The sequence below is a fragment of the Elephas maximus genome, chromosome 11, assembly GCF_024166365.1.
Source record: "Elephas maximus indicus isolate mEleMax1 chromosome 11, mEleMax1 primary haplotype, whole genome shotgun sequence".
NCBI lineage: Eukaryota > Metazoa > Chordata > Mammalia > Proboscidea > Elephantidae > Elephas > Elephas maximus.
In genome coordinates, this window is record NC_064829.1 from 32,826,598 (window position 1) to 32,839,725 (window position 13,128).

At 36.5% G+C, this 13,128-nt stretch overlaps 1 protein-coding gene across 3 annotated transcripts in view; it reads left to right on the plus strand.

Annotated features, from left to right (window-relative positions):
* PSMA8 (proteasome 20S subunit alpha 8) overlaps positions 1-13,128 on the plus strand; it is a 41,111-nt gene that overhangs the window by 10,803 nt on the left and 17,180 nt on the right. For 2 of the 3 annotated variants that reach the window (XM_049901242.1, XM_049901243.1), the window contains exons 3-4: positions 527-651; positions 3,638-3,760. In XM_049901242.1, the coding sequence (XP_049757199.1) occupies positions 527-651; positions 3,638-3,760 (248 nt within the window). Of the gene's footprint in view, positions 1-508; positions 652-3,637; positions 3,761-13,128 lie in introns of all 3 variants that reach the window. The other variant, XM_049901241.1, reaches the window with a different exon arrangement.

The following is a 13,128-nucleotide window of genomic DNA, read 5'->3' on the forward strand; positions in this document are numbered from 1 at the left end:
GATAGACCATGAACTTTTGAATAGAGTGCCATTGAAATCTTCAAAAAAAAATACATTTAAAAAAATGTAATTACAGAACTTTTTTTTTTTCCACTCAGAAAATTTTATTTTTAAATCGTACAAGTCTGTTTTCAGGACAGAGTTTCATAAATGGCTATTGGTAATTTTGTAAAATTATTTAATGAAGAAGCCTAATGACCAGCTCAGCTACTGTGAATTAAACCAGCTTACAGTAAAAAAAAAAAAAATTTTTTTTTTTTTACTCTTTAGGAAACAGTTTTCTTAACATTTGTCTTTAAGTCATTCTTCTTTAAAACCATTTTCTCTACAAAGCAAATAATGCATCAAATTAATTCTTGAAGTAAATAAATCAGAATGTAGAAAAAGTGATACTTTTATTTTCCAAATCCTTTTTAATCAGTTTGTGTTGAGAAAAACAAAAGATAAGAAAGATTTCGTAGTAACTAAAATCCTTTTGACAACGAAAAGTCATCCTTTTTTTGTAATATATTGAATACTTTTATAGGACTAACTGCTGATGCTAGAGTAGTGATAAACAGAGCTCGTGTGGAGTGCCAGAGTCATAAGCTTACAGTGGAGGACCCGGTCACTGTAGAATATATAACTCGCTTCATAGCAACTCTAAAGCAGGTAAGCTGATATTCTAACAAATTTCTTCACATTTTCTCCCTTTCCACCATTATGAGTACTATCACGGAAATACTACAATCAACCCAATCATTGAGTCTGTTGAATCTACTAAATATCTTACTCCTTCTCACACTAAATTCATATTCACATACTTATTCCAATGGAATGGGTTCATTTGATCAGGAGAAATCTCAACCAGTATCGATTATAATAATTTAAAAATTTGAAAGAAAAGTAAATCTAATCTTTTAAGGTGGTTGCTATACTTCTGGAGATACAGTAATAAGAAACATTCTTTGAATTTTTCCAAAGAAAATACCCGTAATTCTGTCACCTACAAACCTATACACAACTAATTAGGTGTATATGTGACAACTTCTGAATCTAGATATTTACATTTAGTATAATCATGATGTGCGCAGGTATTCTTTTTTCACTTGTTACTTTATTTGTACTTTATATATGTTCACATGGAGCCCTGGCAGCATAGTAGTTAAGACCTCAGCTACTAACCAAAAGGTTGGCAGTTCAAATCCACCAGCTGCTCCTTGGAAACCCTGTGGGACAGTTCTGCTCTGTCCTACAGGGTCGCTATGACTCAGAACTGACTTGATGGCACATAACAACAGGAACACGTGTCAACATAGTCCTCATAGCTATGTCATTTTTACTAGTTACATGTATGTCTAGTTGCTATCTGATAATTCAGTTAGGTTGTTTCCAGTTTCTTTTTCAATAGTTTCTTTGCCCTCCCTCCTTTTTCCTACTTTAATGATATTACTCTCTTTTTCACAGCTTTTTTTTTTCCTTTCTGAATCGTATTGTTAAATTAATTTTCAAGGTGGAATTACTAGATCAGAAATAGTAACCATTTTTAAGACTTGTTATATGTGGCTAAATTGCTTTCTAAAAAGATTGAACCAGATAAATGTACCTCTGAAGAATCATCAATGTTGGGTTTTTCATTTTTCTTTTATTTTGCAAATAAGTTCAAGATAGCACTGTATGAATTGTTTTAATTCATATTTTGTAATTAGTATTGAGGCTGAATTTTCCCACATAGTGGTTTGATATTTTCATTTCTCCCAGTGTAAACTCTTTCCTTATGACAGGTACTTTAGTGGTTAAGAGTGGCCCTAATTCCTAGAATGTTGAGGTTTGAATCTTGGCTTTGCTACTTTGTAGTTGGTGCCTGTTTTTGTCTCAGTTTTCTTATTTATAAAATGAGTGCTACAATAATACTTCATTGAGTTACGTTATGGATTTAATGATTTAATACATTTAAAGCACTTAGAGTACTTAATGGCATGGATTTTACCATTTGCCCTCTTGGAAATTTTATAAACTATTCTAAATAGGTCTCTGGGTAGCACAAACAGTTTACACTCAAGATTGGCAGTTTGAACCCATCCAAAGGTGCCTCGGAAGACAGGCCTCTTAATCTGCTTCCAAAAGATCACAGCCTTGAAAACCCTATGGAGCAGTTCTACTCTGTAACATGTGGGGTCACCATGAGTCCGAATTGACTCAACGGCAGCTGGTCAGGTTTTTAATATTTTATAGATTAAAATTTTAACTGATTTATTTATAACAAAGTTGCCCTATTACTTGATTTTTTCTTTGTAAATTCATATTGTAAGAAAGTCCAACATTTTTATATTATACTATTTTTCTATTTTATTTTCTCAGTAATTAAAAAAGCATCCACCAAAAAACAAGGTACAGAGACAGAACATTGTGTATACAACATTCCCAATTGTGCTTTTAAAGTTTTCTTACAGAAATTTAAAAAAGCTATGCATAGAACATTTTTGGAAATGCACGCTGTACATCTGTAGCAGTGGGGTTGCCATTGGGGAGGGCCTGGGCTCTGGGGCAGAAGAGAGAGATCTTTTCATGTACAACCTTTTATACTTTTAAGTCATTTTAACTGTGTGCATATTACTCCTTCATTTAAAAAGAGAAAGCATTGTTTATTAAGCAAAGGAATAAAAAAGTTCTCTCCTGTAAGGTATGTTTACAAGGCACCTACTTCATACCTAGGTGTGAACTAGGAATTTAGGGAGTACAGAGGAATTAGGACATAGAACCTGTTCTTTAAGAGCTTGTTTATGGTCAGAGCCCAGCTGTTTGCATTAAAATTTTAAAGTGGCTTATAAATCTACATATAATATGATAAAGTTGAAAGATAAAAGAACCAAAAAGTAGATATGATACATAGAGAAGCTCAGAAAGAAAATATAAAACTATTTTAAACTGTAGAATTATATATAGTTCCTAAAGTTGGCCAAAAATTTTGTCCTCAGCTTTTTGTCAGGACTGCCCCTTTGCACAGCTTCTTGGGATACCAGTCTCCAAGACTTAGCACGTGAATTCCATCCCCTGGATATAAATCCAGAAAGTTCCTGGCACTAAAGTAGGAAGAAATAAAATTGGTTTTCGGTGCCCCATTGTCTGAAGAAAAAGCATCCTTTTTTTCAAAGAGAAATAACGGTTTCCTTCTCATGGGACTGAAAATAATGTCTTATTTCGGTTTTCAAATAGACAAACTTAGTATATAGTGAACAGAGTGCTTAATAATAGGTAAACCAACGACGTACTTCTAAAGCGTAGCTCACTCTAATAACTTTATTGGGGACCAAAATGGTGTGACATAATGATAAAATATTCTGATAGATGACGGAGATTCAGTGTAGTTACGTTACTAAAACGTACATAAAGCAACAAGAAAACAATTATAAAATTTTATATAATCAAATTTGTGATTTTGTTTTACAGACTGTGTACATTGATTTCTTAAAATTTTTATCATGGTTAGTCCATTTAGGTTTCAGGAAGATGATCTCTAAAATATGTAGAATAAGAATTGGTAAAGTAGATCATTGTGACAAATACTTTATTATTAGAATTTACTTGATAAGTAATAGTGTAATTCTTTGTGGTGACCTCACATAGTCAACAGTTACGAAAACATTTTATTTTTCAGAAATATACTCAGAGCAATGGACGAAGACCTTTTGGTATTTCTGCCTTAATTGTAGGTTTCGATGATGATGGTATCCCACGGTTGTATCAGACAGATCCCTCTGGTACCTATCATGCTTGGAAGGTAAATTACGAATTTGTTAATTTTTTTTGTCAGAAGTTGAATGAGTAGTGTTCATCATAAGTACTTTATTGCTTTCGGGGACATGACAAAAATTAGGTCGTATAATTTTGATGGTGGCCTAGACTTTATAAATGTAACCCTATAGCTTGTCAGCAACTGTGAGAGTTTTTGATGGATAAACACATCAGCTTATTTATCATAGGGTCTTTTCCTTACTTTTGTAAAGATGAGACAAATCTTAAGTGTACATAAATGGCCAGGAAAGAGAAATAACTAGTTCCTAGTCATTGTTCATTCTTCCAAATTAGTACCACATCATACAGATGCCTATTTGGCTAGAAATAATTCTTTCTGCTTTTAAGAAAGAAATGGGTATTTAAGCCCTTTACAGAAATATTTCATGTATTCTGTATTCTATCTAGTAAAGTCATACACCCCAAACTGTGAATCTATACTTAAGTGTCAGTGTGTTGTAGTTGTCTCCACATAATTCCTAAAATGTAATTTGTTTTCTGGATAAGTTGTTAACTCCTGTTTCAGTACCCAACTAACGTTGTTTAATGGTACACTCGAATCTAATACAAAAATCTAGGGCCTGCAGAAAGAAACTTTTTTTTTTTACAGAACTGGTGGTGGTTTCTGAGAAAGAGGAAAAAGTTTTCTTCCTTAGGAGAGGAAGAAGGTTGGCCTTGCAGAGAAGAGACCAAAGCTCAGTGAACTCTCTGCAGTTGCCAGTTCAGCCATACCAAGATTTTTGGAGTTGATAATTAAGAAGAACTGTGAAAGTGAGCTTGGTAGTGGTGGGGCTCTGAATAGGAGGGAGAAAGATCATAAACATTATTCTTTTCTGTTACTCTAATTAGCCAGAAATATCTTTAAATTTAATTTAATAGATATAGCATGCCTTCTGTGTCTTAGACATTAAAAGGCACTTTGGAAAAACAGCTGTGTACCAATTCTAAATTATTTAGAGACATGTGCCTAATGTCTCAGAGCCCACTTTGGATATTTACATCTTATCTCCAGAAGTGAATTTGTATTCTTACATATGAGGATAAGGCTACACTACAGAATGTATTACACGTGATATAGATTTGTTAAAAGTTTGAATACCAAGGATCTAAAAAATTTCACAAGAAGTTCGTTGTACCTTTATTGAAAGCCAAATAAATAAATAGTAGGGAAACACTGCTGTGATCTTTAGGCCTGTGTTAAGTAAAAGATTTGCTTTGAGCTGACCATACTCCTAAGATACTGTTTTATAAATCAGTTAACCAGGCCAGTAAAACACTGGATTATATTCTTGCCACAAAGATTGGAATATTGTGTGCTAGCTGCACATCTTTTAAGCTGCCTTTTAAGCAATTAGGAAAATTTCATTAGTACTGAGAAAATACGGATTTGCCTGCTGCAAATATCTGATTTTTTTTCTGTCAATTACAAATCTTTTACATGTACTAGATATCTCGTGCCTCCCAGATCTATATCTTAAACAAATTATTACACTCAGTTCTCTAAATATTTTGAAGGCTGCCATCTTCTGTTTGCATTTATTATTACATCATTACCCTTCATTTTAATATCATAACAAAATATTCCAAGCTTATATTTCATTTTTCATTTTAGATTGGTTTTTTTCTGGAAATACACAATGAAGCATTTTAGTTTTATCCCAGAATCAATTTGTTGGGATTAGGGAATTTTAAAATTGTTGGGAATATCATTGATCATCTTGGTCTGAAACTATGTATACTCTGCTGTGGTTTCTTAAGGCAACTTGATAGAAATACAGCCCACTACCATCATTTTACATATTTCACTTTCTTATAAGGTTTTGATTGAAGGAAGTATTATGTGGTGTAAAAAATCCACAACAATAAAAAATTTGTAAACCTTTTTATTTTGCATATATGGTAACAGATGCAGGGGTTAAGCGATTTTTTTTGTTTTGTTTTTAGTTCAAACCACTAGTTAATAGCACAGTTGGAATTCAGGGTCTTCTGTTTATTAGTTCAATATTCATTCTACTACATCCATGTTGCTGTCCTTAAGCCAAATATATATAAATGCTGTGAAGAATAAGAAAACAAGGTAAGGAGGCTAGAGAGTGACTAACTAGTAGATAGAGTGGAAAGGGAAGGTCTCTCTGAAACATTTGAACAGACACCTGAAGAAAGTAAAGAAGCCAGCTGGGCAGTTATTTGCGATGGTATTCCAAACAGGAGAACTGTTAAGGGCAGAGCCCTAAAGGCAGAAGGATGCTCCATATGTATGGTGTGTCCAGGGAGCATTTCTTTGAGGAAGTGATGTTTAAACTGAAACCAAATGAAAGGAACCAACCAAGTGACTATGCTGGGGGGTTGGGGGGGGGGTACTGCCATATAGGGATGGGCTTAGGGAGGATCTTATCAAATAATGCTTTTCGTCTGCCAGATTTGGGACCCATCATTTTAATTTGAGAAACTGCAACTTCAGGAACTTTCAGGTAGATCTGTGTGAAATCCATACCGTATAGGAGTTGCTTGCCTTATAAGTTGAAAGGGTTTAACCAAATTGTTTATTATAAAACAGCTGATCTCAAAAACGTGGTCTGCAGATCCCTGGCCCATGAAGTCAAAATTATTTTCATAATACTACTAAGATGATGTTTGCCTTTTTTTTTTTTTTTTACTGTGTGGACGTTTGCATTGTTGATATAAAAGAAATGGGGTGTAAAACTGCTTGTGCCTTAGCAAAAATCAAGGCATTGGCAGCTGCCTGTGTTAGTACTCATTGTGTGATTCACTGGCATGTACCTGTAGTAAATAAACAAACAAGTAAATCTGGCTTTCATATGAGATGGCCTTGATGAAGTAGTAAAAACTACTAATTTTGCTAAATCTTAACTCTTGAGTACAAGTCCTTTTTATTTTCCGTATGATGAATGGAAATGGGCATAAAGCATTTCTGTTGCAGGTACAGTGGTTGTCTGAAGGAAACGCAGTTATGCAATTGTTGGAGTTGCATGCTCAAGTCCATTTTCTATGGAACTTCATTTTTATTCAGATTTGGGTATTTGGCAGAACAAACAGCTTCTCAAAAATGAGCGAGCTGAGTATGTCACCTTAAGGAAACATCTGACAGCATTTGTTGCCCATGGTAAAATTTGAGCTTTCAAGAAAAAATTAGAATTTTAGGAAACTGGTATTTGCTACCATGAGCTTGACAGCTTCTCAGTACGTAAAGATTTTTCTGATGAGCTTTTTGGTGAAATTAACAAGCATGATTATTTGATATTTTAAAAATAAAATGGGTCAACATTTAGAAGCTCTGTATCTGGGTTATATAATTTAGTGAACCAATGTTTTCCAAATGACTGAAGCATGATATTACAAAATCTTGCAGCCTGTTGCAACTACTAAACTCTGCCACTGTAGCATGAAACCAGACACCAACATTATGTAAAGAATTGGTATGGCTGTGTACCAATGAAACTTAAAAAAATGGGGAACTGGCTCATCGGCTAGTTTGCTGACCCCTGGACTGTACATTGGTTTATACATCTGTAACAAACTGATTTAGACCTTACAGAGGAAGGTTCCTGAGGATAGGGTTAAGCTATTATGGAAGTAATCTTTCTTAGAGATCAATTGGGGAGGTCTAAGCCATTTGGAATGTCCAGTCTATTTTTATTATTTTAATAAGAAATCAACCTATAAGTGAACACTTTATTATTTCTCCCATCTTAAAAAACAAAACACAAACCCTCTCTTGATTACACTGCTTCCCACCACCACCCCATTTCACAACAAGCAACATGAGCTTCATGATGGTGCCAGTTCCTCATGCTCTGCAGATCCCAGGAGGACAACACAGAAGAACTCATGCAGCTGCAGAGAGTATACTTTGCAGCTGAGAAACCCTGAACTTGGAGAGTCTATGACTTTTATAGTAGACAGTGAGCAAGGCTGCTCTATTCTGCAAGATAATATTACCTCATCCTCAAGGTTGCTTGCTGTAAACACAATCCTGAGAAATGGCCTAGGTCAAAAGCAGTCATGGCTGTGCATTCTTTCTTGGCATACCCAGCAAGTAAATACTGGGACACTCCAAGCCCATATAGGAGTGCCTCTCCCAATACCATCCTTTCTTGCCTATTTCCTAATTGTCAATAGATTCTGCTAAAATTTAAGTTAGATCAGATCATTCTTCCATTCATAATCCTCCCCTGCCTTCCCATAGTAAGTAAGAGCCAAGGCCCTTACAATGGTCTACAAGGCTTTACCTTATCTGGCTTCCCGTTAACTCTGACTTAAACACCTTACTCAGTCTCCTCTTGCTTCCCTACTCAGCCACATTGGCCACTTAGCATTTCTCAAAAGCCAGACATGTGCCTTTCACCTTCCTTATTACCCTGTCTGCCTGGAGCTCTCTTGTAGATAATTGCATGGTTTGCCCCTTCACCTCATGCAGGTCACCATTTGAATGACACCTTTCTTAGCTAGTCCTTCTGTTCTACTCCCAGTGCTCTGTATTTCTTTTTCTGCTTTAATCTTTTTTTCACTAACTTACTATTTATTTTATATATTTTCTTGTGTATTATCCATCTCTCCCCACTAGACTATAAGCTCCATGAGGACAGGAATTTTTGTTTCATTTTTATATACTATTGAAACGGCATTGCCTAGAACAGAATCTGATACACAAGGTACTCATAAACATTTGATGAATAAATGAATGTATATAAAGCTCTCTCTACTTGATTCTCAGAGTGTTCTCACACTCGAGACTGGTGAAGCTTTAGTAACTTTTACCTTCTTATAGCTTTTTAAAGTTGTTTTATTTTCTCTTTGAACTAAAAATTAGTAGGGGAAGTTGATCTCTTTTACAGTAAACACTAATCATGTGTTTCAGGGTGAAAATACCTAGTATTTACAGCATTCAGATCATGAAATTCTGTTTCTCAGTGCCTACTTTGAGTATAATTTTATTAATTTTTGAAGATACTATCTTATAGATGGAGGCCTGGTGATGCAGTGGTTAAGCATTTAGCTGCTAACCAAAAGGTCAGCAGTTCAATCCACCAACCATCCTTGGAAACCCTATCGGGCAATTCTGTTCTGTCTTACAGGGTCACTATAGTCGGAATTGACTCGACGGCAGAGGGTTTGGTGCTTATCTCGTAGACGTTTAGTTGCAGAAATATGATACGTTTTTGCTTAGTAGTTCTAAAATACAGATACTTAAATGTGTGTCTACGAAACTGTACACAGTTATAAAACTCTGCTTTATTTCATTACTTCATGTATAGTTATTGATTTTTAAGGACATCAGTCTGGCCATTAGCACTCGAAGTATATGTTAAAAATGTTTGTTTTCATATACTATTTGTTACGTGAAAACATCACATTTTAAAGTATGAAAATAAATAAAGTTAGCTCACAAAGAACACTGATGAAAACCAGCATCTTTTATTATTAGATTACTGAGCATGAAGTGGAGCCCTCTGTGGGAGAAAGATGTGGCAGTCTGCTTCATAAAGATCATAGCCTTGGAAACCCTGTGGGGTAGTTTTACCCTGTCCTGTAGGGTTGCTGGTGGTGCAGTGGTAAGAGCTCAGCTGCTAACCAAAAGGTTGTCAGTTTGAATCCACCAGCCGCTCCTTGGAAACCCTATGGGGCAGTTCTACTCTATCCTGCAGGGTCGCTGTGAGTCGAAATTTATTCAGCAGCAACAGGTTTGTTTTTTTTTTCGATACAGTGTTGCCGTGAATTGGAATCAACTTGATGGCCATTGATTTTGGTGCATGAAGTTCAATTAAAATATTAGTGTGTACCACTTTAAGGAGACCCACATCTGTAGGTTTGAGGCTTACAGTGACTGACAGTATTAATACTTTTGAGGGCATGTTTTGCTATTTCAGTATGGGCCATAAAGCTTGAAATGGGAACAAAGTTAATAATGTTGTGTGCTGCAGAGCAGTGTTTCTCAAGGTGTATTCTTTTTTTCTTTTCTATTATACTTTGGGTGAAGGCTTACAGAGCAAACTAGCTTCTCATTAAACAATATACATATTATTTTGTGACACTGGTTGCCAACCCCATGACATGCAGTCTTCGCCTTCTCGATCTTAGGTTCCCTATTACCAGCTTTCCTGTCCCCTCCTGCCCTCTTGTCCTTGTCTCCAGGCTAGTGTGTCCATTAAGTTCCGTTTTATGGGCCTGCCTAATCTTTGGCTAAAGGCTGAACCTCAGGAATGACTTCATTACTGAACTAAAAGGGTATATCCGGAGGCCATAGTCTGAGTTTCTCCAGTCTCTGTCAGACCAGTCAGTAAATCTGGTCTTTTTTGTGTGTTTGAGTTAGAATTTTGTTCTACGGTTTTCTCCAGCCCTGTCTGGGACCCTCTATTGTGATCCGTGTCAGAGCAGTTGGTGGTGGTAGCCAGGCACCATCTGGTTGTGCTGGACTCAGTCTGGTCATGGCTTTGGTAATTGTGATCCATTAGTCCTTTGGACTAATCTTTCCCTTGTGTCTTTGGTATTCTCCATTCTCTCTTGCTGCAGACAGGGTACGACCAGTGGAGTATCTTAGATAGCCACTCACAAGCTTTTAAGACCCCAGACGCTACTCACCAAAGTAGAATGTATACCATTTTCTTTACAAACTATGTTATGCCAGTTGAGCTAGATGTTCCCCCAAGACCATGGTCTCCACACCCCTCAGCCAGTAATTTGATCCCTCAGGGAGTTTGAATGTATCTGTGGAGCTTCCATGACCTTGCCTTGATCAAGTTGTGCTGATTTTCCCAGTACTGTGTATTGTCTTACCCTTCACCAGAGTTACCACTTATCTGTTGTCTATTTAGCATTTTTCCCTCCCCACCGTTCCTTGTAACCATCAAAGATTTGTTTCTTTTTGCGTGTAAATCTTTTCATGAGTTTTGTAGTAGTAGTCTCATACAATATTTGTCTTTTGTGATCTGCTTATTTCCCTCAGCATAATGCCCCCCAGATGTATCCATGTTGTGAGACGCTTCACAGATTGATCATTGTTCGTTATTGTGTGTTATGCCATCGTGTGTATGTACCAGTTTGTTTATCCATTCATCTGTTGATGGGCACTTAGGCTGAAATGACTAGGATATATTCCTTGGAGTGAGATTGCTGTATCATATGATATTTCTATTTCTAGCTTTTTAAGGAAGTGCCATATCATTTTCCAAAATGTTTGTACCATTTTGCATTTCCACCAGCAGTGCATAAGAGTTCCAGTCTCCCCGCAGCCTCTCCAACATTTGTTATTTTCTGTTTGATTCAGGCCAGTAATGTTGGGGTGAGATGGTATCTCATTGTGGTTTTGATTTGCATTTTTCTTGTGGCTAGTGATAGAGAGCATTTCCTCATGTGTCTGTTAGCTACTTAAATGTCTTTTTTGGTGAAGTGTCTGTTCATATCCTTTGCCCATTTTTTTAACTGGGTTATTTCTTTTTTGTTGTAGAGGTGTTGGATTTTCCTGTAGATTTTAGAGATTAGACCTTTGTTGGATTTGTCATACCCCCAAAATTTTTCCCAGTCTGTAGGTTCTCTTTTTACTCTTTTGATGAACACAAGTGTTTAATGTTTAGAAGATCCCAGTTATCTAGCTTATCTTCAGGTGTTTGTGTATTGTTTGTTATGGTTTGTATCCTGTTAATGCTGTGTATTAGGGCCTCTAGCGTTGACTCTATTTTTTCCTCTATGATCTTTATAGCTTTTGGTTTTATATTTAGGTCTTTGATCCATTTTGAATTAGTTTTTCTATATGGTATGAGGTAGGGATCCCATTTCATTTTTTTGCAGATGGATATCCAGTTTTGCCAGCACCATTTGTTAAGACTATCTTTTCCCCGTTTGATGGACTTTGGGTCTTTGTAGATGACCAGGTGACCATAAGTGGATGAATTTACATCTGGGTTCCAAATTCTGTTCCACTGGTCAGTGTATTTGTCATTGTACCAGTATCAGGCTGTTTTGACTCCTGTAGCTGTATAGTAGGTTCTGAGGTCAGATAGAACAAGTTCTCCTACTTTATTCTTCTTCAGTAGTGCTTTACTTATCCGAGGCTTCTTCCCTTTCCATACAAAGTTAATTATTAGTTTTTCCATTTCTTTAAAGAATGCTGTTGGTATTTGGATCAGGACCACATTGTATTTGTAGACCGCTTTGGGTAGAATTGACATTTTCACAATGTTGTCTACCTGTTCATGGGCATGGTGTGTTTTTCCATTCATGTAGGTCTCTCTTGGTTTCTTGCAGTAGTGTCTTGTAGTTTTCTTTGTATAGGTCTTTTACATCCCTGGCTAGATTTATTCCTAAGTATTTTGTTTTTTTAGGGGCTGTAATAAATGGTATTGTTTTCCTGATTTCCTTTTCATTGTTCTGTTTATTGGTGTATAGGAATCCAACTGACTTTTGTATATTTATCTTATATTTTGCCACTGTGCTGAATCTATTAGTTCCAGTAGTTTTCTCGTGGAATCTTTTGGGTTTTCTGTGTATAGTATCGTATCTGTGATGGTTAAGATTGTGTGTCACCTTGGCTATGCATTGATTCTCAGTGTTTTGGCAGTTATATAATGTTGTGATCACTTCCTTGTTGAAATTTGATATGTGATCATCCCTGTGATGGACTCTGTTGAGTGGTACCAGCAGGGGCAGGGCCAGTGGCAGATCACCACCCCCACAGCCTTCATCTCTCTGCCTTCCTCCGCCTACTTCTTCCTGCTCACTTTACTGGGGATTTTGCTTCTTCCAGATCTTGCGGCTTGCTCCTATTTGTCTGGCCTCCGGTTCTTGGGACTTGGGCTGGTGGGTTGCCGGCGGTCTTGCTGCCGATCTCAAGATTCACGCATCTTAACAGCCTGCAGCGGCACTTTTCTCTGGCCTGCCAACCTTGGGTTCACCAGCTCTGAAGCTTTGTGGGTTGGGAAAATCCTCTTTCCTGTCTCACAAACTTGGGACATACAGCCTCTAGGGGCTGTGTGAGCCATTTCCTTGATAAAAAGCTCACTTTTCGTATATATGTGTATGTATGTATACATATGTATGTGTGTATATGTGTGTATGTGTATATATATATATATATATATATATATATATATATATATATATATATGCCTTACTGGTTTTGCTTCCCTAGAGAACCCAGACTAAGACAATATCATCTACAGATAGGGACAATTTTACTTCTTCCTTACCAATTTGGATGCCCTTTATTTCTTTTTCTTGCCTTATTGCTCTAGCTAGGACTTCCACACAATGTTAAATAGAAGTGGTGATAAAGGACATCCTTGTTCTGTTCTCAAGGGGAATATTTTCAGTCTCTCTCCATTAAGAATGATGTTGGCT